The following is a 25,310-nucleotide window of genomic DNA, read 5'->3' as shown; positions in this document are numbered from 1 at the left end:
TGCGATCGCAACGTCGAAGACAAACTTGAAGATGGAAACTTTGGGGAGTTGCTCCAAAAATTCTCTTATCAGCGCTTATCGCAACGGCAAGGGCCCCGCAATGCTTCGAAGTTACTCGCCCAGGCGGGTACATCCACTACACTACATGCGCTACGGTTGCTGAAGTCACTGCTTGGTGAAGTACTTAGGCCAGATGACGTTCAGTTGCTTGTAAGATCAACTCTTTAGAGATATCATCTTCACATGGCAATATGTTCACAAAATAAAAACTTATGTAAGGCTCTACACTTTTCATCTCCTAGAGTACGAGCGTTGAGATCTCATTCTATATACGACGATCCTTTTCAATACCTACAACGAAATGTCTTATCAGAATCGATGATTGACGAGAATGTGGGTCCCATCTTCTATTAATGGCGTGCCAGAACAGCTTCCCTCTTGTTATTTTCCATCTACAGGTTATCAAACAAAACACGAAACCAGATCACAATGTTTATTGAGACTAAACACAAGTGAAAATCAATTTCTGTTTATGAGCCATCATCAGAACCCGGATTATGTCTTCTCCAAAGACCAAACCTCTTGATGGGGCCGGCAAAGGGACTAAGACGAACCCCTATGTGTTTGCCTTTGGTATAGTAGGAGCGGCTATAACGTAAGTTAACTCCTTTCTTGCAGAACATGTTCTAACCAGCTACAGTTCTATGTTTCTCATGTTTGCTATCATTATCTCTGGCACGTCCTTCATTTGGCCTTACGTGTCTGATGTACACTCCAACAGTCCTCAAGCCAGATCTGGTCCAGGGCTCAACTCTATACTGCCTGCACCATGTCACTCACATAATGACTACTGGAGACTGGCCCCATTTCACTCAGCCATAGATGCTGGTTGTATCGGCATAGAAGCAGATGTCTGGGCTGTCCAAGATGAGCTCTATGTCGGCCATGATCTGGGCGGTCTATCGACGGACAGAACTTTGTCATCGATGTATATCCGACCGCTAATGGAGTTACTGCAGTCTCAAAACTTAGACATGGATCCGAGTCTTCCGCCTCGAGGTGTGTATGGTCGCAAACCAGACCAGACGGTGGTGTTGCTGGTGGACCTGAAGTCAAATCCCAACACATCATGGCCATTGTTGCTCGAGAGACTGGAGCCGCTTCGCCAAAAGGGTTGGTTAAGTCATGTTCACGATGGAAAGTTCGTCTCCGGGCCCATTACAGTGGTGGGAACAGGCGAGACTGAGCTGCACCTGGTGAATGAGGCTACCCCTTCACGAGACGTCTTCTTGGATGCGCCACTTGACCAATTGGAGGACGGTCGATACACAGACTTGAACTCGTATTACACAAGTGTCTCATTTGAGAAGTCGATTGGAAAGGTCGGTTCAAAAGGCCTCAAGCCCGAGCAACTGGCAAAATTGCGGAACCAAATCTCTCAGGCTCATAGTCGAGGACTCAAAGCGCGATATTGGGGTTTGCCATATTGGCCGCTCCAGGTGCGGAATCAGCTCAGAGAGTTATTGATTGATGAGGGCGCAGATGTCTTGAGTTCAGACGATCTATGGGAGGCAAGGGACATTTTTGCTAAAAGAGGATATATGATTGAGTAGAATTATGCAGCTGTTGAATGAACACCAGTCGATCTAGTCAAGCGGCTACGTTGAGATATCACAACACAAGTATCCATTGTTATCTCAGAAGACCACAAGATATACATATAAAATAAGCGATTTCCGAGTCTCCGGTGTATCACCGAATATAATATTGATTTCATCCACCTAGTCTTAGTGTGACTGCAACCCATTGACACGTCATGGAGCTCATAACCCCGCAAGCTGATAACGGAATGGGAAGCATCTCCCTCATGACTTGATAGGCAACCTCCATGGTTGCAGTTGAGCTCTTTCTTTTCTTGCAACACTCAACCAACATATAACATTCTCATATACAGTTAGTTACAATGGCAAACGAGGGACGCATCGCTACTTTGGATGTAAGATTGCTCTACCATACTATACTTACATAGCGGCATCATACTCACTTCTTTCAGTCAACCATCGCAGATAGGCTTCCTGCCTTCTCAAAGACACTCTTTGACGGCAAGGCCGCCAAGGATCTAAGCTTTGAGGCAATTGCAAAGCGCCTGGGTCGTAGCGAAGTTGCTGTGGCAGCATTGTTCTACGGACAGGCCACCGCCTCATCTGAAGATGTTGAGAAGCTCTCTGAGATCCTTGACCTCCCCAAGGAAGCGTTGGCTGCCCAACTAACAGGCTTTCCCAACCGTGGGCAGGCCGGACCCATGCCTCCTACTGAGCCTCTCATCTACCGCTTGTACGAGATTGTTCAGAATTACGGATATGCTTACAAGGCAATCCTCAATGAGAAGTTTGGAGATGGTATCATGAGTGCCATTTGCTTCTCAACCACGGTGGAAAAGGAGGTGGACGAGGCAGGCTCACCATGGGTTGTTATCACATTGAAGGGCAAATGGTAAGTCATTTGCTAACCCTGGTACTCGACTCTTACTAACCGACCTATCCAGGCTTCCTTTCAGTCGTTTTTAGACATTGTCCTTTTGCAAGAATAGGTTAATTGCTGAGTTATGACCATGCTGCATGCTGTCTCATTTGCCTGAATGATCACTCAACGTCCTTTGAATGACCAAGAATTGAAACTGGATCAGCACCGGGTTCTCGTAAGCCTCGTCCGATAATAGCATATAGTTCGAATAAATCGACAGGGCATGTTGTGGCAATGCGTTGGAAGACAATATGAAGCGAGGGAACAATACTAAGTAATTCACAAAGAAATATCAATATTCAATCCGTGCGCTTCGATACCGATGTACCACCACATGACAGCATGACTCGGTATTTTCGGAACAACGAGAGTTTCCAACGGCTATCTCACATGGAAAAGAAGACATGGTACACAATCTAGAAGGTTTGTAACAAGTTGGTGGCTGCACTAGCGGCGGGTATTCTTTTGTCTGACAGCAACACCATCTCGAGAACAATATTAAGCGGTTTTGCACGGATCACTGGCTTCACAGCCAACACCGCAACTCAATTCAATTCAATTCACTAAGAGATACGTATCATTTCGGTCAGAATTGAGAGCATTTTGATACCGTCAAGTCGTTCTCATTCAAGTATAAAGATCATGGCATCTTCCTCCCAAATCTCAATCTCATCACACACAACAATCACTCACTTCACACACACAACACTCTTTTCACCATTCTCAACACAGAATACTCTCCGACTTTTCTAAGTCTTTCAACCCCAACTTTCAAAATGCCTTCCACCAACAACACCTCTTCTCAGAAGCCCGGTTACCCTCTGGGCTGCAACGTTATGAAGCAGCCTGAACAGAAGCCCGGCTACCCTCTCGGCTGCATTGTCATGTAAAGCAGCTTCGCATTTCCCAACCACTTCTGGACTATCTTTTCGAAAGCAATTTGACAACTAAAAACGCGAAACCAACTAACGACAACGCAATGGCGAAGTGTTCGCTTTCAAACGACAAATTGGAGGAAGATGGAGATGATATGGCAAGGAGAGGATTCAATGGCTTGTTTACTTTTGCTTTTACCTGGCTCTAAGTGACGGGACGCCGACATGAGGAAGCTAATTTTTACGCTGGCTGTTCACTCACATCGCAGCTGAGATGAGAGAAGGACGCCTATTAGGAGATGAGGGGACGATTTTATAACTTCTTAAATATAACAGGCCTTTGGATTGAACAAGACTGAGCTCTGGACTGTGACATGAACTATAAGCCATCATCTAAATTAGTGACCATGATGCAAACGGTATCAGATTCCACAATTTTGATTCAACACTGAGATTCCTCTAGTAGTGACAGAGTCGACGTAGTTCAAAGCAAATGCAATTGCTGTCATGTTATGAACCGATCAACAACTTACACCAAGTCAACGGTTCCTGCTGATAACCCGATTTGGCAATTCTCTTGAATGGTAAAAGTGGATCCTGCAGAGGCGCGAAAAAAAGAAGCTCCACTAAAAAAAAGCTAAGGCGGTGAAGTTGGTCCCGCGGCAGAATTTGGAGATTTTTCCTATTAGCACCAGTAACATTTGCTAGCAGCTTGCGCCGACAAAAGATCATTCCAAAGTCGCATCAACAAAAACAGCCGCAAAAATGGTCACGAAAAGCAAGCTAAAGATGGCCCTCGCCGCCGAAAAGGGCACAGATTTTAAGAAGCTCAAGCTCTTGAAGAAACAGAAGGAGGCTGAGAAGCGCAACGCCGCCGCTCGTGGGGCTTCCGACAAGGACTCAGACGAAGAGAAGGAGAAGAAGACAATTCAGATTGAGGCTGATTTTGAGGATGAAGACGATGAAGATGACGAGGAGGAGGATGATGAGGAAGAGGAAGAGGCTCAGGTTTGTCTTTACTTACAATATGCATTCTTGACTTGCACTAACGAAACTCACAGTACGACCTGAACGGCATTAACGATAGCGACGACTCAGACTCCTCAATCGAGCTTGAAGAGAAGATCATTCGCAAGCCAAAGAGGGATACCCTCAAGAAGAGTGAGATCGCACAGTTGGCGGCTGAGAAGGCCGCCAAAGCGGCAGCTGAAGAGGACGATGATGAGGAGGAAGATCCTGAAGCCGATGATATCCCCATGAGCGACCTTGAAGATCTCGACGACGAGGATAAGGAAGATATCATTCCTCACCAGCGACTTACCATTAACAACACAACCGCCCTTCTCGCCGCCTTGAACCGCATTTCTGTTCCCACAGACAAGACTGTTCCCTTCGCGACACACCAGTCCCTCGTCGCCAGCAACGCCACATCCGAATCCATCCCCGACGTCCAGGACGATCTCCAGCGCGAGCTTGCCTTTTACACCCAGAGTCTTGAGGCCACTCGCACGGCCCGCAAGCTCCTCCGTCAGGAGGGCGTTCCCTTCTCTCGTCCCAAGGACTACTTCGCCGAGATGATCAAGGAGGATGCCCACATGGAGAAGGTCAAGGCCAAGCTCGTCGAGGAGGCATCCAACAAGAAGGCTGCCCAGGAGGCCCGCAAGCTGCGCGACCTCAAGAAGTTCGGAAAGCAGGTCCAAGTCGCCAAGCTCCAAGAGCGACACAAGGAGAAGCGCGAGACCCTCGACAAGATCAAGAACCTCAAGCGAAGTAAGTACTCTACCACTCGTACAGTATCTCACCTTTTACTAACCATGATTTCCAGAGCGCTCAGAAACCGGTGGTGCTGGTCTCGACACCAAGGAAGCCGACATCTTCGACGTCGGTGTCGAGAAGGAAATGAAGGGCCACAACCCTCGCTCAGGCGCTGGTCGCGGTGCCGGAGCTGGCGGCAACCACAAGCGAGCCAAGAAGAACGAGAAGTACGGCTTCGGTGGCAAGAAGCGCCACGCCAAGTCAGGCGATGCCATGAGCTCTGGCGATCTCAGCGGCTTCGACCCCAAGAAGATGAAGGCCGGTGGCAGAGTAGCCAAGTCGCGGCCTGGCAAGGCGAGAAGGAAGACCATGGGCTCTCGGTAGAGGAGGGGACTAGACCGGTGTTAATACTTGTTGACGAGCTTGGCGTGTGTGATGCATTGCTGTTGAAAGAAAAGGCTACAGATGAAGTACAAGGGCTGGCGTTTCGGGTCCTCTTGCTTGTAAATCGAAACAATTTGGTCAATATTTATATTTTTTGTCACCAAAGTACCACCTTTCTTTATAGAATTGTACGATTTGAATTTTTCTGACGTTTTGCCAAGAGAAGCGATACTGTAGCGGCATAAAGGTCATATATCTCAAGACTGTCAGTTGTCTTCACATCTACAGTTTAAGGGGCTTTTTTGTTGATTTATAATTTTTGGTCATTTCGTCTATACCCAAGGGGACTATGTAGCAGATTGTGATCACGACTGCATATGAATTCTTGCAGTCCTGAGATCTCTTGCGATGATGCCCTTTTGGAGGCCCAGTCACCGAGCAAGAGGCCGCAATCCAACGTTGTTGAAACTGCACATCAGTATCCACTGATCCAATTTTTGCAGTCGACTGTGCTCAATTTGTCTGTCGCGAATCGTTTTCGCTGCTCTCCATCATTGTTCTCCGTCATCAGTCATATCCAGATATCCGTGCTCCTAAGGTAGCGACATCCGAGAGCCTCCAGCAGTAGGAAGTATCTATATACATGAACGAGCATTGTTGTCGTCTGCTATATGCCCGCTCCTTGTTTGAAACGCTCGCACTCAGAGGTGTATCTGAGCGATTGCCAGCGACAATAAGAAATAATTAGAAAAGAAAACCTGCGCAAGGTTGTGAAAAGTGCGATAAAGATAATAAGAAACATTGAAAGTGCAATCACATGCAATATGCACCCAAAAGTCAGCGACCGTTAATGCCCATCCCCAAGACGCCCATGAAAAGAGAAAGCAAAACCAGTGGTATCGAGAAGAAACGCCATGCGCTCATGACACGCTTTGCTATGCAATGCATTCGCAACCCTTAAAGAAGAATGTGTATGAATCAAGCATTGATGCAGCAGAATGCGCCGAGAAGATGCTGTTATGAATTGGTTGTCGTGAAAATCATTGTGCCGAGCGGCCAGCTTACTGGGTGGCCGCTACGCACCAGTGGCGGTGGAATGCCCATGCACTCTTCTGACACTCCTTACTGCAGTATTTGGTGCGTCGGCAGCGGCGGCATTTTGCAAACTGACGGGTGTACTCCTCCCATTTACCGCACTGATAGTAAGCGCACTGGCGGATGCCGCCACGAGTATCATCTTTGCGGCAGAGGTTTCTCATGACAACACCAGCCCAGTACTGCATGTCAGTACTGTGGTAGCGCACTGTGAACTTCTCAACGAGAGGGAAGAGGTTGAAGTCATTGGAAAGCAGATACTCTTCGTCATCAGCATCTTCATCGTAGACCTCAGGAACGTCCTCGTCCTCGTCCATGGCGGTGATGTCCTTGTCAATAGCAGCAAGCTCCTTGCCGATCTTGAGACGCGGGACAAGGTGGCTCTTTTGGAAATAGGAGCGAAGACCACAGTACTTGGAGACGTATGCAAGAAGCTGCAGAGACATAAGCACATCTTCCTCCCGAGGCATAGCGGCAACCATCTGGGGGTTGGGAACGAAGTTGCGGTCGAGGAGATATCGAGGGACGGTGGTCGCAGCCAGGGGAGGCTGTGGGGGTGTGGTCATGGCAGGGCGGTTAGGTGAGAGTCCAATCGCAGGCACTGGTGTCGGAGCATTGTTGTTAACAATGCTTCCATCCATGGGACTACGGTGGTTGATGTTGAAGGTGCTGGCTTCCTGATGGGTCTCGGAGACTGTTGGCGTAGCCAAGTCAAGGGCTGTGCCACCAAGCATGGTATCACCATCCTCCATGGTGATATCCTGAATACCAACGGCTGATTGCAGGTTATCGGTACCTGTCATCTCTGTCTCAGGGGACTCATCTGAAGGCATGCTATCACCGTTAATGTCATCAGCATCGGCAGTCGAGTTCTGGTGGCGGATCGATGGGCGTCGGCGAGATCGACCTGATGGGCCAAGGGCGGATGCTGGGCGAACGGTGGGCGAGCGCATCTGAGGAGGTGGCAAAGGTGTTGTTGGCGATGTCGGCTGGGAAGCGTGGTCTGTAGAGCCAAATGGGGCCATGGAAGCAAGACGGTCGATATCACGAACGGGTCTCACGAAACCCTCGACAGTTTCTGTGACTGGGACTGCGGTTGCAAGGGGCTGCATGGTCTGACGAGGGGCCGAAGTCGTGGCGTGACGGCCTTCAAGGCCTCTCAGGGGCTGATGGCGAGCTGAACCCCAAGATGTAGAACGTTCTGAAGCAGATTGAGGCCACTGAGAACCACTCATAGCAGTATCTAAAGATTGCTGCTGCTGAGGGTGAGTTTGGGGAGCGGCAGTGGATGGTCCTGCGTAAGAGGCTGAAACATCGATGGAAGGCGGCGGACCGTGACGACGAGATCGCTGTTCGGTGGATTCGACACGAGAACCAGAACGGGGGCCGAAGGGCGAAGCGCCTGCTGTTGCTGATGATGAAGATGATGCTGAAGCGGAGGCTGATGCTGAATTGGACGAGGAAGCCTTAGGGGTCGAGCGGTGCTCGTGGCCTCGGTGACGATGGTGATCGTAGTTCTGCTTCTGTTTCGCTTCTTCGGCCTTCTCGCGGCATTTGTCGACAGCCTTGGTGTAGTTATCGAGGATGGTAGCGATGACAGGGACCATGTCGGCTTCAACGACACGGGTGCGGACGTTCTCCGTGCCTCGAACACCAATATTGACAACGCACTGGAAAGCAAGATTCCATTTCCACATTCCCATCATGTCCTTACTACGGCCTTGCTTGAGAATGCAGACGAGACGCTCGATACCTCCATCGACGGTGAGGATGTCGCGGATGCGAGCAGAGGATGTGGTGAGATAGGCGAGATGGTTGAGCGAGTTGATGAGGGGGAGGGTCGAAGTGCAATCGAGAGCACGGCGGTCATACAAGGCGGTAGTAATACCAACGGACGCCTTGTTGACGTTGGGGATACTAAAGTTGACTTCCCTCATGATTGTGGTTGATGGCGATGGCCAACAGTCGAAGGGGAGGTTTTCGGAGTATGGTATGGGAGGGATTATTCAGGGTCCCAAATTGTCGAGGAGGTGTGGCGACCTGAAGCCTGATTACAGAGAGTCTGGCCAGATTCGTAACGTGGAGAAGACAACACGAGAAAATGCGAGGTCGAACGACGATGAGGACAAACCCCTCGATGGGGGACTGGCCAAGGAGAGGCGAGTCGGGCAGAGTTTTGAGGTTATCGTAACGGTTCGTGACGCGGTGGAGCGGATTGACGCAGGATTACTCGTGAGTACCTTTAAACAGGGGAACGATTTCCAGCGACCAAAGGTAAGATTTCGAAGGTATGCGGATAGGGAGTTTTTGCAGCAACAGTGATCAAGAAGAAAAAAGGAAGATGAAAAGGAGGATATGCTGAAGATGGCGTTGGAGCGGCTGGAGGTGTTTGGTCTGAGTTGATGAATGAGATGGGATGGGATGGGAGAAGGACGGGAGAAAAGACGGGAGTGGAGTGGAGAGAGCTGAGTGAGAGTGAATGAGAGAGTGAGAGGCTGGGCTGGTTTGGTTTTAGGCGGGTTTGGGATACCCAGGCATTCGGCCGATGGCAGCCCAGCAGTGGACAGTACAGAAGGGGAGACCGAATTAGGCGGGCGTACCAGGGGCAGATGTTCTCTTTGGCGGGTTTTTGGGGCCTAGAAGTGGAAGAAATGGGGGAGGGAGGTCTGTGTCCACGTCCCGAATGGATGCGTGAGGTGTGTGGCGGTGGAGGGACCCGACACCTGATGAGCTGCAGCAAGAGCTTGACTGTATTTGTATTGTATGAATTGTGGTGATGGTATTGAGACAAGATGATGTCGAGATGATATAGTTTCGTTTTGTCTTGTCTTGTTTACAGTGTAAACCTTCAATTTAATAAGTAATCAGAGCTTGATAGAAATGGATAGGTAGAGTTATGATTGTACGAAGAGACTCGAATATGGCTTGGAGCCTGGAGAGGAAATAGGCACCTATACAAATGGCGACTACAAGGGAAAATTGGATATTCAGTACCTGAGGTGCCCTCCATCAACTGTACTGTTACAGCGCATGGACAGCTAGTGCTCTCACTAGTCCCTCGATGAATGAATCCAATTGAATATACACACACAAACACAGTACAGTAGATAAAATGCTCTCGTCCAGTCAGCAATTGATGCCCTGGTCGAAATTATTTTTCCGTTCTCGCATGTACTGAGTTATTATTACTCGCCTCCTCCAGCTGCAGGAGGATGGATAGTGGATCGCCTGCGAAATTATATGAATGGTCTGAATCGATGGCAAAAAATACCACTGTTGAATGAAACTCGGTGATGGCGAGACTACAACAAAGCCAAGCTGATGTGTGAGCTTCTGCCTGACTAAGGTGACTCAAGCTCAAGCAAGCTGAAGAAGCTCGTACACTCAAGAGGCCCAATACCTAGCACCTTGTTGACAGCTGAAATGAAAATAATATGCAGTGCCTTGGATCTTGGTAATATTAAAGCAGGCTGGCATCGCCATTTGGTGAGGTTGGGACAGGAGCTTTGATTTTGATTACATACGGCCACTGGTGGAATTGTTTCAGGCGTAGCTGGAGACGACAGGGGGCACGCTCTCCCTTGCGCGCCATTCGCATTTATTGCTCAGTCATGTCTGTTACTACTTACGTATGTCAAATACATACTGCAAGATCGTTATCATATTATTCGGATCCGAATCCCGGGAATGCTCTAGAGCATGGTCCTTTGTTGAGGGGGTTCATGGGAGAGCTTTGATCCAGAGTCAGACCAAAACAAAGGATTGACGGCATAGCTTTGGCCGACGCCAAGCCTTGATAATGACTGACATGAGGATCGTAGCTTTGATAGCTTAGTAGACAGCATGATAGATACCACGACGCATGAATAACCTTGACGGACACCTGTGTGGACAAAATGTCAAGCACAATCCTTCCAGACCGACAGTAATAATAAAATATTTTACTACTCTTTTCGAGACAAGCCAAGCTTGTCAAAGTAGTCAAGTAGCTCTTGCATGACCATTTCTGATGCAGCGGGTGGCTTGCTTTGTATGCGGGTGAAACACACAACGTTGTACCGTAACATTGTGAAGTGAATAATGAATGAAATGGAGCCAGACAATCTCCGCATTAACTTCTGAGTCAACACTTACTGATACTGTAGATGTCAAACTGTAGCTGCAACTGGAACTGCGATTGTAGTTAGTCTAGAGAGAATTCCGAGTCATCTCGTTATGCAAAACCCATCACGAGACCGCTCTCTCAATGTCATGTCCATGATCATTTGCATGTCCACGAGATGAGCTTGTGTCGGGCCGCCAGCCAAGGAAGCTAATTACCTTGAAAGCGGTTGCGCTTGGGGCATCTTGGTTCGACTTTGAACCCCCACGTACCGGATTTGCATCGATTTGTTAGTAATTGGGGGGCATTCAAATCGCCATTGGCGGCTATTGTACGAGTATTCTTGTGAATATTCAGAGTTGCGGTCTGCTTTGAGAAGAAAGTGCGTAAATCATGAGACTCTCACAGATATTTTTCAATGCACGGTGAGGGACTTTTTCGAGATTCGCAGTACAGTATCTGTCATGGAACAATCAGGCTGCCAGGAGCATGCATAAGGATGATACTCGGTCAAGAGCCATATTGTCGGGGGCGGCGAATTCTCGACTTCCCCAGGCAAGACGTATTTGGGTGATATACTGTCGATCTTTCCATGCAAATCAACGGTTTTGTCGCTCAAACTGAATAAGGCAATGATTGATGGTCTTGTCGGGAAATTTTCACCTCAAATCTCATCACAGATCGCAAGTACATGCCCTACCCTGGACTCTTCGACTCTTGACTCCCGAGCCATCAAAAAGATTCAACTCAAAAGACACAGATGTGTGCTTCACTTGCCTGATTGTGACATCGAATGCTAGTTTCTTAATATTTCTTAATAAATGAAGTAGCCTAAGTGCTGGTCTAAGTTAGGATAATGTGAACATATCATTTCGTCTCTTATGTTATTGGTGGCCAATTCTTCTAAGACACTAAGGCCTCTCCTATAATCGTGGATGGCAAAATCCATTGCTGAAATACAGTGTCGCTTGTTCCTGCAAAAACTGAACTCTGTTGAGTTTACTTTGTCGAGCCTCCTCGTCATTCCCGCGTTAGAGGCTTGTAAAGGCCCCGCAGAGACTGCCACGATCCCATGTCCCAATATTTTGGTCAGGATCAACACCATAATGATTGGCTGCCCTGGCGTATCTTGCCGCTGCATCGGCGCTTAGCTTTTGCAAGCACCAACGAGATATTCTTCGACAGCGAATTGGAAGTGAACAGCAGCCAACTGATTCAGAGGACGTAGCTGAATCAAGACATGAATGCAATACAGATATCAGAATTCACGCGGCAGCATTAAAAAAAACTGATTGATAAATCGTCATTAATAATCATTAATAGCATCGAGTTTAATCAGTGTCAGAACTCAATCCAAGCTCGGATCAAAGCCAGAAATATCCAACCAACGCATTGCATACAGCCCAGCAATTAGTTAGTCGCCGCTAATTTTAGCATGCCGGAAGTACTTCATCCCAACCCAAGCTACAACAACCCATACCCACGCCATAACACCCGTGAGAATGATCAACGCAGGGTAGTATCCCACAATTGGTAGAGTGTCGTCGTCTTCGAACTCGGGGGGCGCATATGGGGTCTTGCCCACGTCCCATGCCCAGCTCCAGAGGTCAAGACAAGATCCCATTCCAACAACAAACACAAACCACGTTACGCACAGGACAACCCATCCCCACCATTCTGTATCTGTATAATCCCAATCATCATGTGTCGGCAACGTGTTGGACGATAGGCCACTGAACGACAATGGAGACTTTGCCCTGCTTGTGAGCCGTCTGCGCTGTGATGATGTCGATTTTACACTATTAAAGTAAGAGTCTGGCCCTGGTGACATGGACAAGCTCTGCCGAATTGTCGACGAACTCCCAGGTATCTGGAGTAAATCCTCCTCGTCTGTAGATGTATAGGAAGCTCCGTCTTGGTCTGCAAGTGCCGTTGAACGAGCTGTGGTCTGGGAAGACGTCCCTTTTTGAGGAAGTACGGGGGCCGTGCCGAGTCCTCCAGGTAGAGGCGTAAATCCATCGAGCTGCGTGCGCTGGGCGCCTCTTGGAGCATTATTCAAATCCAGAGACTCTATCGGCGACGGGCTTTGAGTCTGCGTAGCTGTAGGGTCGAGTCCATACGCAGCAGCATGTGAAGTGTCAATGACAAGCGGCCGACTCTCCCTGCGCTCACGTTGCGCTCCTCGACCAAGCAGGGCAGCTTTCCTAAGAGATCCCCGGCGTCTTCGCGTTCGTTGATACTGTATCACACTCGCAGATGGTCGGGCAGCGGGACGAGGGGTAGTCGCAGGGGCATTGTCGTCGATTGCGCTTTCGTTTTGCTCACGTCGCTTTTCCGGGGATGTTCTTAAAAAGGGGAACTTGGAAAGGATGCTTGAGTTCGATGAGTTTCTTCGATGAGATGGGGATGGTGTAGGTGAGGTATCCCGCTTGTTTTGTAGAGTGCTCTCCATCGCGAGACTGTAAGTGGGATCGCCAAGCAAAGTGGTTGCTTAGATTCGCTTTTGTAAGGGTCGAGAGAAGGATGAGGAGTTGGGTTTGGCATTCGGTAATTAAGCAGGATTATCCACGGTCACAACTATGTGCCGCGAATTGGTATTATTGTCGTACAAAGAATAGCTGCATGGCTTCCGTAGCCTTCATATGGTTCGATTATCGCGAAAGTAGAAATTATATGAACAATTGAAGCCAGGTAGAGAAGACATGAAGCTAATGACGATATCGCTGTGGCTTGCGTCTCTACTAGCCACCTGACGATAAAGGGACCTGCTGGACCGCTAGACACAGACATGGATGCTGTGGCGTACACTTGTGTAGCCCCTGCATCCTCCGGAGGTACCCCTGAAAAGCCCCCCCATCGGTCGGTCCGCCTCCACAACCTAATGGCTATCAGATCGCGACGTCAACGCATTCCATCTTGTCTTCTTCGTTTCTTCAAGGCTTGCGCTATTGACGAAAACAGCCTGCGCCCAAAACCTTGAACCTTCATGACAGAGTTCTCGGGTCTCTAAAACGGGGTTCCTGGAATCAATCGATCGGGTTGTCGACCTAACCGAATAAAGAGGCGCGTTATCCGAAAGCAGCAGCACATGTCGGACTATCCAGGTGCTCGTTCTTCTCAAAACCTCCGCCCGCCAAGTCTGGTTTTCCACGCCGACAGCGACGACGATTTTGACATCGTGAACCGCGAAGCGTTTACAGACGGTGGTGTTGATCACGACAACGAATCTACCGCTGTTAACCGCCAACTCAATCGTGACGCTGTCGCTCAGAATTCAGCTGCTGCGAATCTACTGATACCCACTACGACAACCACATCTTCCTCCTCTCTTTCACTCCCGACGATGAACGCCGAAGACGAGGCAGGGGACTCTCCTGCGTCCCCTGGGTTCAAGAACCCTTTCAACTTCCAGACACAAGTGATATCTGCAGGCCCCGTCAAGTCGGTATGTAGTCTTTCTGTCCATATCCTCGTCACTACGCTAATACATTCCTTTACAGAACATCGGGCAACGTCGCGGACACAGATACAAGCACAGTAGTATCTCCTCCCAACATCAGATCTTCAAAGAGCCGCCTCAGAGACCTCCACCCGTCCTGCCTGCTTCTCTCCCTATCCCGACCGTTCGCGAGGCATGGAAGAGCATGACAAAGGATCAGCGTATTCACTGTTATTGGAGTATGTGCCATCTTGCTGTCGCTACATTTATCTTCTTCCGCTCAGAAGGATCTCTTGCCACTACCGCTCTCTCGCATCTTGTCTTCTTCGATGCTGGTAGTGCTGCTGTCTGTGTCATGGTAGATGTTTTGGGCAATTTTGAGGTTTGGCGGCGCAGCAGTATTCGGCACCCGTTTGGTCTCGAGAGAGCAGAAGTTCTTGCTGGATTTGCCATGTCAGTTTTCCTCCTCTTTGGAGGGTTTGATCTGGTGTCACATACTCTGAAGCATTTCCTCGAGTCTCTCGGTAGCCACGAGGCTCATCATGAACATGGGCATGAAGGCCCAGACGGCTCCATTGACCTTGTGTCTGCCGCTGCTATGGTGAGCACTCTCGTTTCGGCATATGGTCTTCGAAACCATGCTCGCATTGCCAAACTTATGCGTGTTTCGTACCTCGCTGCTCTGCCAAGTGTGCTGTCGAATCCCTTCCACTTCCTCACACTCTCCTTCTCCGCTGTCATTGCTCTTCTTCCACTCCTCTCCATTTCTCTTTACACATGGCTAGATCGCCTTATTTGTGTCGTAATCGCATTTGCCATGTTCGCCCTTGGAATGCGATTAGCCGTAGCGCAAGGTCTTATGCTACTCATGTCTTATGGGGGCAATGGGGGCAACAATGGTGTCAGTGCTGTCCTTCGAGAGATTGAGACTGAGCCAAGCGTCGTTGCTATCGATGACGCCCAGTTCTGGCAAGTTCATTATGGTCTTTGTATGGCTAACCTCAAGTTGAGTGTGGTCAAGGGCTATGATGAAATGTCTATCAGTAAGCTGCGGCAGCGCATCGCTGGCTTGATTCAGAATAGACTGGGCGAAGGGTACGGCCATGGCGGCAGTATTCGATGGGAGGTGACGTTACAAATGAGTACAGATGGCAGCACTTGAGAGGAGACAGCCTTGTTTCGGATTAAGCCTATTAAAAGTCTACATGGTTATATATCATTCTGTTTATAAACATGCATATACCGTACAAATACTACTGTAATACCCCACCGGCTTGATCGTGCAGAGTGTAGCTTGCCTTCTCTGAGCAAGGAAGCTAGAATATTTTAGCTCTAGAATTTGGATAGAAACAGCACTGCAGAGCAGATACTAGTGATAGCTTGCCTCAAAATGAAGCAACCGCTCGGGCTGTTCGCGTCAACAGTCGAGAAATGGGATCCTAAGAAAATTTGACTTCTTCAGCACAATAACGGACGAAATAATCCAGTTTATCTTAGGCCAATTTAATAAGTTTAGGCCAATTTAGGCCGACTCTTATGCTATTCATCTTCAAGCTTAGACTAAACTTCTAAAGTTCGTCTTTACAAGAGAGCGGTGATATTCTAATCAACAACCAAGTAACCATCAACTCCTACAACTCCCGTGTCATTTCTCATTAGAAGAGGCCCCAGCGACCCTGCTTGTGGTCCTTTCTAGCGCTAGATTTCGTTTGCTGGCGTTCGCGACCATCAAGTTCTCTTAAGCTCTCCATTTTGTCGAGGACTAGCTGAAGCAGTTCCTTTCGGCGAATAACCTCTAAATGCCGACGAATCTTGGGATCTTCCTTGGCAAATTTCTCGATATCCTCTTCGGATAGATGGCGACCAAGACGGGAATCTAGCTGTCGAGGGAAGCTATAGTAGAATTCGGAAAGCAACTCTACATTAAGGAAGAGAACGGCAGTAGACGCCAACTTTGTGGCAGCAGCATCGAGGAAAACCTCGGGGCAGTAATACTTGTTCTTAGGGTCGGCACATTGCTTCGACTTGACAGCAAGCAGACGCATCTTAATGATATCGGCCCTATCGCGCAGGAAAACAGCCTCACGCCCTGTATTATAGACAATATTAGCGCAATTCCGAAGATTTCAATCCTGTTCAACTTACCCTTGCTCAGAAGAGCGGCGCTGAAACCACCGGCGCCGCTACGGTTATCACCCTCGACGACGACCTCGCCTTTGCGGGCTTTGTCAATATAATTTATGACTTCTTTGACCTTTCGTCTTCCACCGACACTGTCTTCAAGCTTCTTGATGGCCTTCTCGCAATCCTCAAGCTCCTTCTTGAGCACACCACCAACGTGATCACGTCCTTTGGTCCACTCTCTTTCCTCGAGTTCGATCTCGAACTTATAGGGTTTAATGCAGTTTTCCACTTGGTCGCTGGTGCTATAGAATCTTTCGTTAAGAATAGTCGAGGCGGATTCCATGATGGTCTGACGAGCAAAAGGGTGGTTGGCGAAACTGGAATTGCTGATAAGGGACTCAACATGGGCTTGAATGGAAGATGCAACTGCAGTTGTGGCCAAACGTCCAACACCGAGCTTCGTAAGCGCGGACGCAGACGCATCCAATTGTCGGTGCCAGTAAAGAGAGTCTGCAGGCGCTTTGGGGAGATCTGCTAGGCTGTCGAGGTCGGGATTCACTGGCGAGAGATCCCCAAAGGGCTTGTTCCAGTACCTAGCCGCAAGCAAATCGAGGACCTTTTGGTCCAGCTCCTGTTTGAGAAGCTCGTGCATTTGAGGGCGCCCAAACTCCTCAGCAAATTGCTTGAAAGAGTGCTTGAAGGCATCCAAACTCTCTTGAAGATACTCCGCGGCCGTAAGGTGGCGGTCGTTGTACTGAACCTTGTACTCGTATGTAGCTTCCTCAAGCTCTTGTCGAATGGCATCGCTAGTGCCTTGCAGGCTTGCAGACATTGTCTGCTCCAGTACATGCATAAGCTTCTTGCGGAGTGTGGAGGTTCCGAGCATACTATCAGCCCCAGGACCGAACTCCTCGGCATGAGCCTTGAAGAAGGCATTTTCCTGCTTGAGAATTTGATCAAGGCGGTTGGTGCTGCCCATCTTGAAAAGTCCTTGGTTTTGGGGAGCCTTAGAGATCACTCCTACATAGCCCAATCTCAAGGGATACTGCTTGTCATCCAGGATGTTTGCTCCACGAGTAGGATGAACCAAGTCCATCTTTGTAATCACACCGATTGTTCGCTCACCCCTGGGATCAACTCTGCGAGATGCTCGGAGCGCTGTCGAGTTCGCTAAATCCACATCGGCAGCAGAGATGGCGAGGATGACATTGGGTGGCTGAATATACTTATCGCAAAGCTCGGCAATTTTCTGCTTCAACTCAAGAGGTTGGTTTTGTCCCACGACTTGGATGTAGCCGGGAAGATCTATAAGGGATAAATCGGGCACGTTCGGAGAGTAAACTGTAAGATGAATTGGGTCGTCAGAGACGCACTGGCTGTCTGGAACGGCAAGATTGAGGTCGGTCAGAGTTCGCTGGATTGACGAGAAGTCGGTGATGTGCCTCAGTCCAAGGTCAGGAAATTCACCGTACTCCTCCCTGGAAGACGGCGTGTTGACGAGAGTTAGCTCGATTGGTCTTCTTGTAACCATGTTGGAACCCTTTGGAAGGAATTCATGACCAACAATTGCCTCCAAAACGGAACTCTTTCCGGAGGACTGGGATCCAATGACCACGATGGAAGGAAGTGTCAAGGTGCTTGACTGTCCAACTTTCTGGAGAATGGTTCGAATCTCGATCATCTTCTTGGTGAGGAGCATCATCTGATCGTCTTTAGCGGCCTGGTGGACATTCCGAGGATCCTCTTCGTCCGACTGATCGTAGCCATAAGCAGCAGCTGAAGCACCCACAGCAGCTGCGGCACCAAACTTGCTCTGTTTCGGCTCACCACCATTGCCGCCTGGCCCTCCCGAACCACCGGTACCAATGTCCTCTTGAAGTTTTAAAATTTGTTTGACCCAGTCGGGCAATTCGGCTTTCTCTTTCGTGGATTCCCATCCTCGATTTACTTGATCAGCTATATCCTTGGCACCGCCAAATAGGGTCGAAGCGGCACTCGAAACTGTATCTGTCGTAGAGTTGAATAGATTGACTGCGAATGTACCAGCCTCTGTGACGATTAGCGATGTTCAATGCAGTGTTGACGTTCTGACATACGAGCTGCTTGATATTGTACCCAGGCAAAGGCACCGATGGCCACACCGCCAAACATTGCCGGAACCCTCAGAAACTTGACCATAAGTTTAGGTAAAAACCTGGCAAAAGAGGCATTTCTTGTAGTGACAGCATTGTGGAAGGCGTTCCCACCTTGCCACATTCGTTTCCGTGTCGCTCGAATCGCAGAATCGGCTTGAAGGAGGCCACCTGTAGATTGACGATGCAGATGCCTGACGGGAAGAACCGCAGGTCGGCGTGGAAGAGGCCGCAGCCCTGCAGCGAGTACTCGCCCGCTCATGATCGTCTTTGCCGTGCTGTAATGTTTCAAGCTCTAGTCCTGATGATAAGGGCCGACGGCTCGCCCAAGCTGATGGTGACAGTGGCCAGTACAGGCTTGCAGCATTCGAAGTTGTGTTGTGCCGCTTTTAATGGTCTGTTCACCAATGAGTCCTTGATACTATTCGTGCCACCATCATAGGTAGGATTGAACTAATGCACGTTAGGTAATCACCCCCACTACTCTGTTGGAGACGACAGAAGCTAACTGCTTATCAGCACGTGATCGTCTTATCGGTCGCAAAATTTCTGGAGGGGCGCATTTTGAGGCAGTCCTCAAGTCTCAATTTTGGTGTTTCTAGCTTTAACATACGCATCTTCGCGCCAACGCCGACACAATGGCGATCACGAAACAAGTAAGTCAAGAGAGAATTTGAATGCACTGAAGAGAGTATTGGAATGTATTGAAGTGCTAACAACTTCCATAGAAAGCGAAAGGACGTCTCGACAAGTGGTACAGACTAGCGAAAGAGAAGGGTTATCGTGCTCGAGCTGCCTTCAAACTTATCCAGCTCAACAAGAAGTATGGGTTCCTGGAAAAGAGCAGGGTCCTTCTGGATCTTTGCGCGGCACCTGGTGTAAGTCTTACAATACCAACCGGTCTGTATGTGCTGACCCTTTTCTAGTCATGGCTTCAAGTAGCGGCCGAGGTGATGCCCCAGGGAAGTTTGATTATAGGCTGTGATTTGAGTCCTATCAAGCCAATTCCTCGAGTTACATCCTTTCAGTCTGATATCACCACCGAAGATTGCCGAGCTACGATAAGAGGTCTCCTAAAGGTATGCTTCCTCAGAATCTTATAGAGGTCCAGCTCAACTAACTCTACGCAGACACACCGGGCGGACACTGTCATCCATGACGGCGCACCCAACGTTGGAACAGCCTGGGCGCAGGATTCCTTTTCTCAGGCTCATCTTGTCTTGCAGTCGCTGAAGCTCGCTTGCGCCTTCCTCCGCGAAGATGGAACTTTCGTCACCAAAGTCTTCCGGTCTAAAGACTACAACCCTCTCTTGTGGGTTTTCAAACAGCTATTCCATAAAGTAGAAGCAACGAAGCCGTCTAGCTCGCGAGCAGTCAGTGCGGAAATCTTGTCAGTTTACTCCCTAGCATGCTCTGTGCCTCATATACTGACTTCAATCACAGTGTCGTATGTCGTGGGTACAAGGCGCCAAAGAAGTTGGATCCGCGACTCTTGGATTCCACGTACGTCTTTGCGGAACTCGCAGGCCCTACCCCGAACAATGAAGCCAAAGTCTACAATCCCGAAGTCAAGAAACGCAAACGAGATGGTTATGATGAGGGCGACTTCACTCAGTTTAAGGAAATGCCAGCCAGCGAGTTTATCCAAACTACCGATCCTATTGCAGTCCTGGGCCAATACAACAAACTCACTTTCCAGCAACCGCGCAACGGAGATGTAGCTTTGGCCGCACTTGACAAACTTCCCGAGACGACAGATGAAATCCGAAATTGCTGTTCCGACCTCCGAGTATTAGGACGAAAGGATTTCAAACGTCTTCTCAGATGGCGCTTGAAAGTTCGTGAGATCTTTGGATTTAAGACGAAGGAGACTCCTACTACGGAGGAGCCTCCTGAGGAAGTCGCGGAGGTCGAGTCAATGGACGAAGAGCTCAAGATCCAGGAGGAACTGCAAAGCATGAAGGACCGAGAAAACACCAAAAGGAAGCGAGAAAAACGAAAGGAGAACGAGCGAAAACAACGCGAGGTTGTGCGCATGCAACTGAATATGACGGCTCCTATGGATATCGGAATGGAAGAAGCTGGCCCCATCGGAGAAGGTGCGATGTTTTCGCTCAAGAAAGTCGACAAGACAGACGCTATGCGAAGACTGAACCGGGGCAAAATGATTGTTCCTTCCCAGGCTCCCCAGAAGCAGATAGACAGCGGTCTTGGCTCGTCTGGGGAGACAGATGATGAGAGTGATCCTGAGGAGGACCGCTTGGAGCGAGAGCTTGATTCGATGTACGACCAGTACAAGGAACGCAAATCCGAGATTGACGCCAAGTATCGAGCGAAGAAGGTTCGCAAGGAGCATGGCGACGATGAGTGGGAGGGCTTATCTGGCGAAGAGGCCGATGAGAAAAACGACTCCTCTGATCTTGAAGAAGATGATTCCTCTGATGATGAAGAAGATGCGGCCCCCTCAAAGGGACTCATTCGGGATCTGGATCCTTCAAAGGGAGCCAATGGACTTTCTAAGAGGGCCACGAATTTCTTCAACCAGGACATCTTCCAAGGTATCACAGGCATTGCACCTGAAGAAGAGGAGTCTGCCGAAGATAGTGCGGATGAGGAGATCGACCGAGATGCAGCAGCTATCGTCGCTCAACAGACTAAGGCTCGTAAAGTCGAAACACCTGCTGCCAAGCCCGCCAAGACCAAGGAAGCTACTGTTGACTCTGATTCCGACATGGAAGGTAATGAGGCAGGCTTCGAGGTTGTGAAACGGGACGAAGAGGATGATTGGGACAAGGACCAGCGAAGAGCTGATGGCAGACTTGATATCGACATCATCACTGCCGAGGCCATGACCCTCGCGCATCAACTCGCCACAGGACAGAAGACAACTCACGATGCTATTGATGATGGCTTCAACAAGTACGCCTTCCGTGACCGTGATGGTCTCCCAGACTGGTTTGTTGAGGATGAGGGACGACACGACAAGCTCCAGAAGCCCATCTCCAAGGCGGCGGCACAGGCTATCAAGGAGAAGATGCGAGCCTTCAATGCTCGTCCTATCAAGAAGGTGCGCGAGGCTAAGGCTCGCAAGAAGTACAAGGCTGCGCAGCAGCTGGAGAAGCTCAAGAAGAAGTCCGATATGCTCAACAACGACGAGAACATGACAGAGAAGGAGAAGGCGGACAGCATTGGGCGACTTATGGCCAGGGCACAGAAGAAGAAACCAACAAAGCAGGCGGCCAAGCTTGTCGTGGCTCGTGGTCTCAACCGTGGTATCAAGGGACGTCCCAAGGGTGTCAAGGGTCGTTACAGAATTGTCGATCCTCGTATGAAGAAGGAGTTGCGAGCGCAGAAGAGGATCAAAAAGAGGAACTAATCTCTTGTTTCGATTCGGTGTATGGGAATAGATATGGCATTTTAATTTTATTCTCTATTTGGAGTTGGTTTAGTCTGCATATTGTTTCTCAGGCTTACATCGCGAACGAATGTCGATGTGGGATATAGGGGGCCTGTGAAATCCAAGTCGTACCTGTTTGGGGATTTATATCAGCATCGCATGGAAAAGTACAAGAATATTGAGTTTTTATTACCAGTAATTGACAGCAAGGACGAACCCTTCATCCTCTTCGCCGCATGATTGCAAAACTTTGTGATACCTTGGAATGTGAACATCTTGAACGTAGAAAGGAGCGAGACTGGACTTACCACATAGCTGGAAGATATAGCATGTCTCCAGGATTCAGTGTTACTCGCAGAGGTCGAGCAAGATGTGAAAACTTTGTAGCGTTCTGCTCAGGCCTATCGGGGTCCCAAATAGCAAAAGGGACAGACTCTTTATTAGAGTCCATCTCAAGCTGCATGCCATTGTCTCCTCGCTTGTATGTTGCAGGCTTCAGGGGCTGCTCGTTGACACAAGGATGGCAGAGTGAAGGTAGTAGAACAAAGTGCTTTCTTCCCAAGGCTTGAACATATATGTTCTCGTAGTTGTCCTTGTGCATGGCCGTTACTGACTTGGAGTTTCCAATCCACAGATTGACAGCATCAGGATCTTTGTCGAGCGCTATTCTTGCGAAAGGAACATCTTTTGGTACATCTGAGAATAGACTTATATACTCGTCACGGAGATTGTCATTCTCTGCAATATTTCTTAGTACAGTCTCATTGTAGTGAATATAGTCGAGCTTACGAGTTTGTGCATATCGGACTTCAGCATCGACAGGAAATTCAGGGTCCGTCTCCTGGCGAGCTACATACTCGAGTAACTCTTCGAAAGGCTGGTCCTCATAGTGAGGTTTAGCAAAGACCAGAGACTCCTCCCCAGGATGAACGGTAGGCATGTCAGCATTACTATTGTGAGTTAGTGACGACATCTGTATTGGATTATCATGTCTCAGAAGACAGATGGTAAGACATACCCATGTGGCGTGACAGCAACGTTCACATATTGGCCCTTTAGGGCGGAGAGCAGATACGCAGAGTTCCACTCGCGACATGCTTTCCACGAGGAAGCCCCGCGTCTTACGACGAAGGGTGTGTTGCGAGCGACGTATCGCATGAACTCGAGCGGACTGGGCTCATCGTGAAACTCATCGATCACGTTGCTGTTGAGTTCATTGAAGGTAGAGATGAGATTCTCAATGGACTTGTCTACGGAGAACGATGCCTCCCCAGAAGTATTTTCTGGTTTGATATCGGACATTTCGTATTGAGCAATGAGTTACGCTACTCACTTGAGGCTGTCGGCGTATTTTGAGTGAAGATAAGATTGGGTGAGTCGATGGTGGAGTGAGTTGATAATGAGTGGACAGAAAATTGCCCACACAAAACTCCATACACCATCGCCCAATGACTTTTATCCAAGCCCAATGCCGTTAAGAAAGAGAATAGTATTATAGCAACAGCTTCAGCACAGATGTTTTCTAAAACTACAAGTAATGATTAACAGTTCTACAGTAAGCACTGGCAATAAGTACTAAAACATTATTTAACATGGAGAGTTTATAGAATAGCGACCTAGCTGTATACACAACCACTAGCAGCCACAGACAAAGCTAGGGAGTAATACTTTGCCTATTTCCAAGGAGCATTACCCCTTTTTATTTTTATTTTTAGAATCATATAATGAGACGAAATATTATAATTGTTATCAATAAGTACTCAGAACCTAGCAGTTGCTCGGAGAAATTGTTCCATTCTTGTTTGCTGATTCGCAATACCAATACTTTGACTGGGCGCTAAGCTCAGACACAATGACTTCTGAGGCTGAATAGATAGACGCCATGTCTTGCGCTTGAGACAAATCCCAAGTATTGATTGGCATCCCCATCCCTTGCTAACCGTGGCTGGAAGAGCTGGAACCTCCGGAATGGAAACCACATGGCAACTGCATGGCTAGGTCAGTAGCTAAGTCGATAGAGACTAGAGACTTGGAAAGGATTGCCGATGTTAGTGGTTTATAAGCTGACAGGTTCATGGCACCTGTGGAGCTGGAAACAAATTGAGGTGCTCATGATGAAGTTGCTTTTGTAAACTTCCCAATCAGAAATATTTCGACGGGTAGCAAGGACATGGGTTTGAAGTGGTTTCCATACTAGGACGAAAGGGTGGCATGAAGTGCAGTTCCTTGCTTCAAGGGGTGACGGGCTCAATTAGCAAAAGATAAACATGGATGAGGATGATTGAGAGACCTGAACATCGGCCAACTAATTCTCTTGTATTGCCAAACTGGTCGACGCCTAAATTGATTCTGTGCAACCGCCAAGCATCACAAGCTTTAAGTGGGAAGAAGCAAGACGGAAGCCGAATGGATCTGGAATGGAATGGATGGGACCTTCAGTGGATCTGTAGCTAACCTTCCAGGGGGGTCTCGGGGGACACGGGATGCGCTGCAATGGAACCTGGTCCAGTGCAGATCCAGGTTCCTGGGCTGGACTTTCTTTTGGTTCCATTCAAGATTCGATTGATTCTTTCTGGAGACGTAGAAACAGCTGATTCTTCTTTTTCGCACATCGCCGTTATACGAGCATTGTTTTAGTGTCCCTATCAAAAACAGCATGGATGTTCTCCATCTCTGTATAGGTAGGTGCCTAGTACTTGCCTCATATCCTGACCTGAACTGAATCAAGGTTCCTTCTTAAAACGTGAGAGACAAGACACCATTACCTTCCATGCCCGTTCTTATTCGTACACGGGCCTCTCCCGCCAATGGAAACGGCAAGAGGGGAGAGCCCTTAGCGGCTTTATTGATCTCCCTTCCACTTTCCATTCCCGGAATACTTGGTCCAGCCCATCCCCTCAACTTGTCGGGACATTCATTAGCAATTCCCAACTGAGTCTCTGGTTTCGTTGCTTCTGTTCTTTTTCAGTGCAATAAATAGAGATGTACGTACTACTTTACAGGTAGTGTCTACGCTGCACTACCTGGTAACATACAGTACCAACTCGATCCCCACATTCAAGCACTTTAGAGTTTTGACTTCTGGCTTTTGACTTGGATTCTGGACTTTAGATCCAGGGCAACTGCTTGGTAGACTAGCATCGCGCCTTGTTGTCATAGCTTCCATCGGTTTGATCCAGTCCTAACTTGTATTCCAGGCAGGTACGGATAGCTTTTTAGCTTCCCATCCCACTTTCCATAGTGTCGGTCCTTTTTTACGTCCTTCATCAACCCCATCGTTCATCCCATCTCATACATACATATTAAGCTCAAGCCCAAACCTCTCGCATCTGCTGTACATTTACCGTACAAAACGTCTTCATCACCTACTACCTCCAGTGAGCCACACCACAGAACCCGGGTAGTATTGGTCTTAAACCCTGACCTTGTCCTCCCGACTTCAAGCGCCTAACTTAGTCAAAGTCTCGTGACCCGATCTGCGCTG

The 25,310-nt window shown here is 48.7% G+C and overlaps 10 protein-coding genes across 10 annotated transcripts; 6 read left to right on the top strand and 4 right to left on the bottom strand.

Annotated features, from left to right (window-relative positions):
• Positions 1-557: 557 nt before the first annotated feature.
• FIESC28_09065 (uncharacterized protein) lies at positions 558-1,613 on the top strand (the record flags this gene model as incomplete). Its single annotated transcript, XM_031163202.1, has 2 exons — positions 558-655; positions 701-1,613. 2 exons carry the CDS (start codon positions 558-560, stop codon positions 1,611-1,613), a joined length of 1,011 nt encoding a protein of 336 aa, XP_031012780.1.
• A 350-nt stretch (positions 1,614-1,963) lies between these two features.
• Positions 1,964-2,567, top strand: FIESC28_09064 (uncharacterized protein; the record flags this gene model as incomplete). Its single annotated transcript, XM_031163201.1, has 3 exons — positions 1,964-1,996; positions 2,054-2,493; positions 2,546-2,567. 3 exons carry the CDS (start codon positions 1,964-1,966, stop codon positions 2,565-2,567), a joined length of 495 nt encoding a protein of 164 aa, XP_031012779.1.
• A 732-nt stretch (positions 2,568-3,299) lies between these two features.
• On the top strand, positions 3,300-3,607 carry FIESC28_09063 (uncharacterized protein; the record flags this gene model as incomplete). The annotated part of the gene is made up of 2 exons (XM_031163200.1): positions 3,300-3,409; positions 3,460-3,607. The coding sequence occupies 2 exons, from the start codon at positions 3,300-3,302 to the stop codon at positions 3,605-3,607; spliced, it is 258 nt and encodes an 85-aa protein (XP_031012778.1).
• A 556-nt stretch (positions 3,608-4,163) lies between these two features.
• On the top strand, positions 4,164-5,537 carry FIESC28_09062 (uncharacterized protein; the record flags this gene model as incomplete). Its single annotated transcript, XM_031163199.1, has 3 exons — positions 4,164-4,406; positions 4,460-5,168; positions 5,224-5,537. 3 exons carry the CDS (start codon positions 4,164-4,166, stop codon positions 5,535-5,537), a joined length of 1,266 nt encoding a protein of 421 aa, XP_031012777.1.
• Positions 5,538-6,598: 1,061 nt separating this feature from the next.
• Positions 6,599-8,569, bottom strand: FIESC28_09061 (uncharacterized protein; the record flags this gene model as incomplete). The annotated part of the gene is made up of 1 exon (XM_031163198.1): positions 6,599-8,569. The coding sequence occupies one exon, from the start codon at positions 8,567-8,569 to the stop codon at positions 6,599-6,601; it is 1,971 nt and encodes a 656-aa protein (XP_031012776.1).
• A 3,579-nt stretch (positions 8,570-12,148) lies between these two features.
• On the bottom strand, positions 12,149-13,186 carry FIESC28_09060 (uncharacterized protein; the record flags this gene model as incomplete). Its single annotated transcript, XM_031163197.1, has 1 exon — positions 12,149-13,186. One exon carries the CDS (start codon positions 13,184-13,186, stop codon positions 12,149-12,151), a length of 1,038 nt encoding a protein of 345 aa, XP_031012775.1.
• A 636-nt stretch (positions 13,187-13,822) lies between these two features.
• Positions 13,823-15,335, top strand: FIESC28_09059 (uncharacterized protein; the record flags this gene model as incomplete). The annotated part of the gene is made up of 2 exons (XM_031163196.1): positions 13,823-14,179; positions 14,235-15,335. The coding sequence occupies 2 exons, from the start codon at positions 13,823-13,825 to the stop codon at positions 15,333-15,335; spliced, it is 1,458 nt and encodes a 485-aa protein (XP_031012774.1).
• Positions 15,336-15,828: 493 nt separating this feature from the next.
• On the bottom strand, positions 15,829-18,691 carry FIESC28_09058 (uncharacterized protein; the record flags this gene model as incomplete). Its single annotated transcript, XM_031163195.1, has 3 exons — positions 15,829-16,262; positions 16,319-18,346; positions 18,394-18,691. 3 exons carry the CDS (start codon positions 18,689-18,691, stop codon positions 15,829-15,831), a joined length of 2,760 nt encoding a protein of 919 aa, XP_031012773.1.
• A 376-nt stretch (positions 18,692-19,067) lies between these two features.
• FIESC28_09057 (uncharacterized protein) lies at positions 19,068-21,805 on the top strand (the record flags this gene model as incomplete). The annotated part of the gene is made up of 5 exons (XM_031163194.1): positions 19,068-19,085; positions 19,158-19,307; positions 19,356-19,508; positions 19,560-19,819; positions 19,873-21,805. The coding sequence occupies 5 exons, from the start codon at positions 19,068-19,070 to the stop codon at positions 21,803-21,805; spliced, it is 2,514 nt and encodes an 837-aa protein (XP_031012772.1).
• Positions 21,806-22,015: 210 nt separating this feature from the next.
• On the bottom strand, positions 22,016-23,128 carry FIESC28_09056 (uncharacterized protein; the record flags this gene model as incomplete). The annotated part of the gene is made up of 4 exons (XM_031163193.1): positions 22,016-22,085; positions 22,135-22,564; positions 22,616-22,776; positions 22,845-23,128. 4 exons carry the CDS (start codon positions 23,126-23,128, stop codon positions 22,016-22,018), a joined length of 945 nt encoding a protein of 314 aa, XP_031012771.1.
• Between the last annotated feature and the right edge of the window lie 2,182 nt (positions 23,129-25,310).

The sequence above is a fragment of the Fusarium coffeatum genome, assembly GCF_003316985.1.
Source record: "Fusarium coffeatum strain FIESC_28 chromosome Unknown BRIP53273_contig_221, whole genome shotgun sequence".
NCBI classification, from domain to species: domain Eukaryota; kingdom Fungi; phylum Ascomycota; class Sordariomycetes; order Hypocreales; family Nectriaceae; genus Fusarium; species Fusarium coffeatum.
The sequence above is the reverse complement of the archived record's forward strand: the minus strand, read 5'-3'. Positions and strand labels throughout refer to the sequence as shown.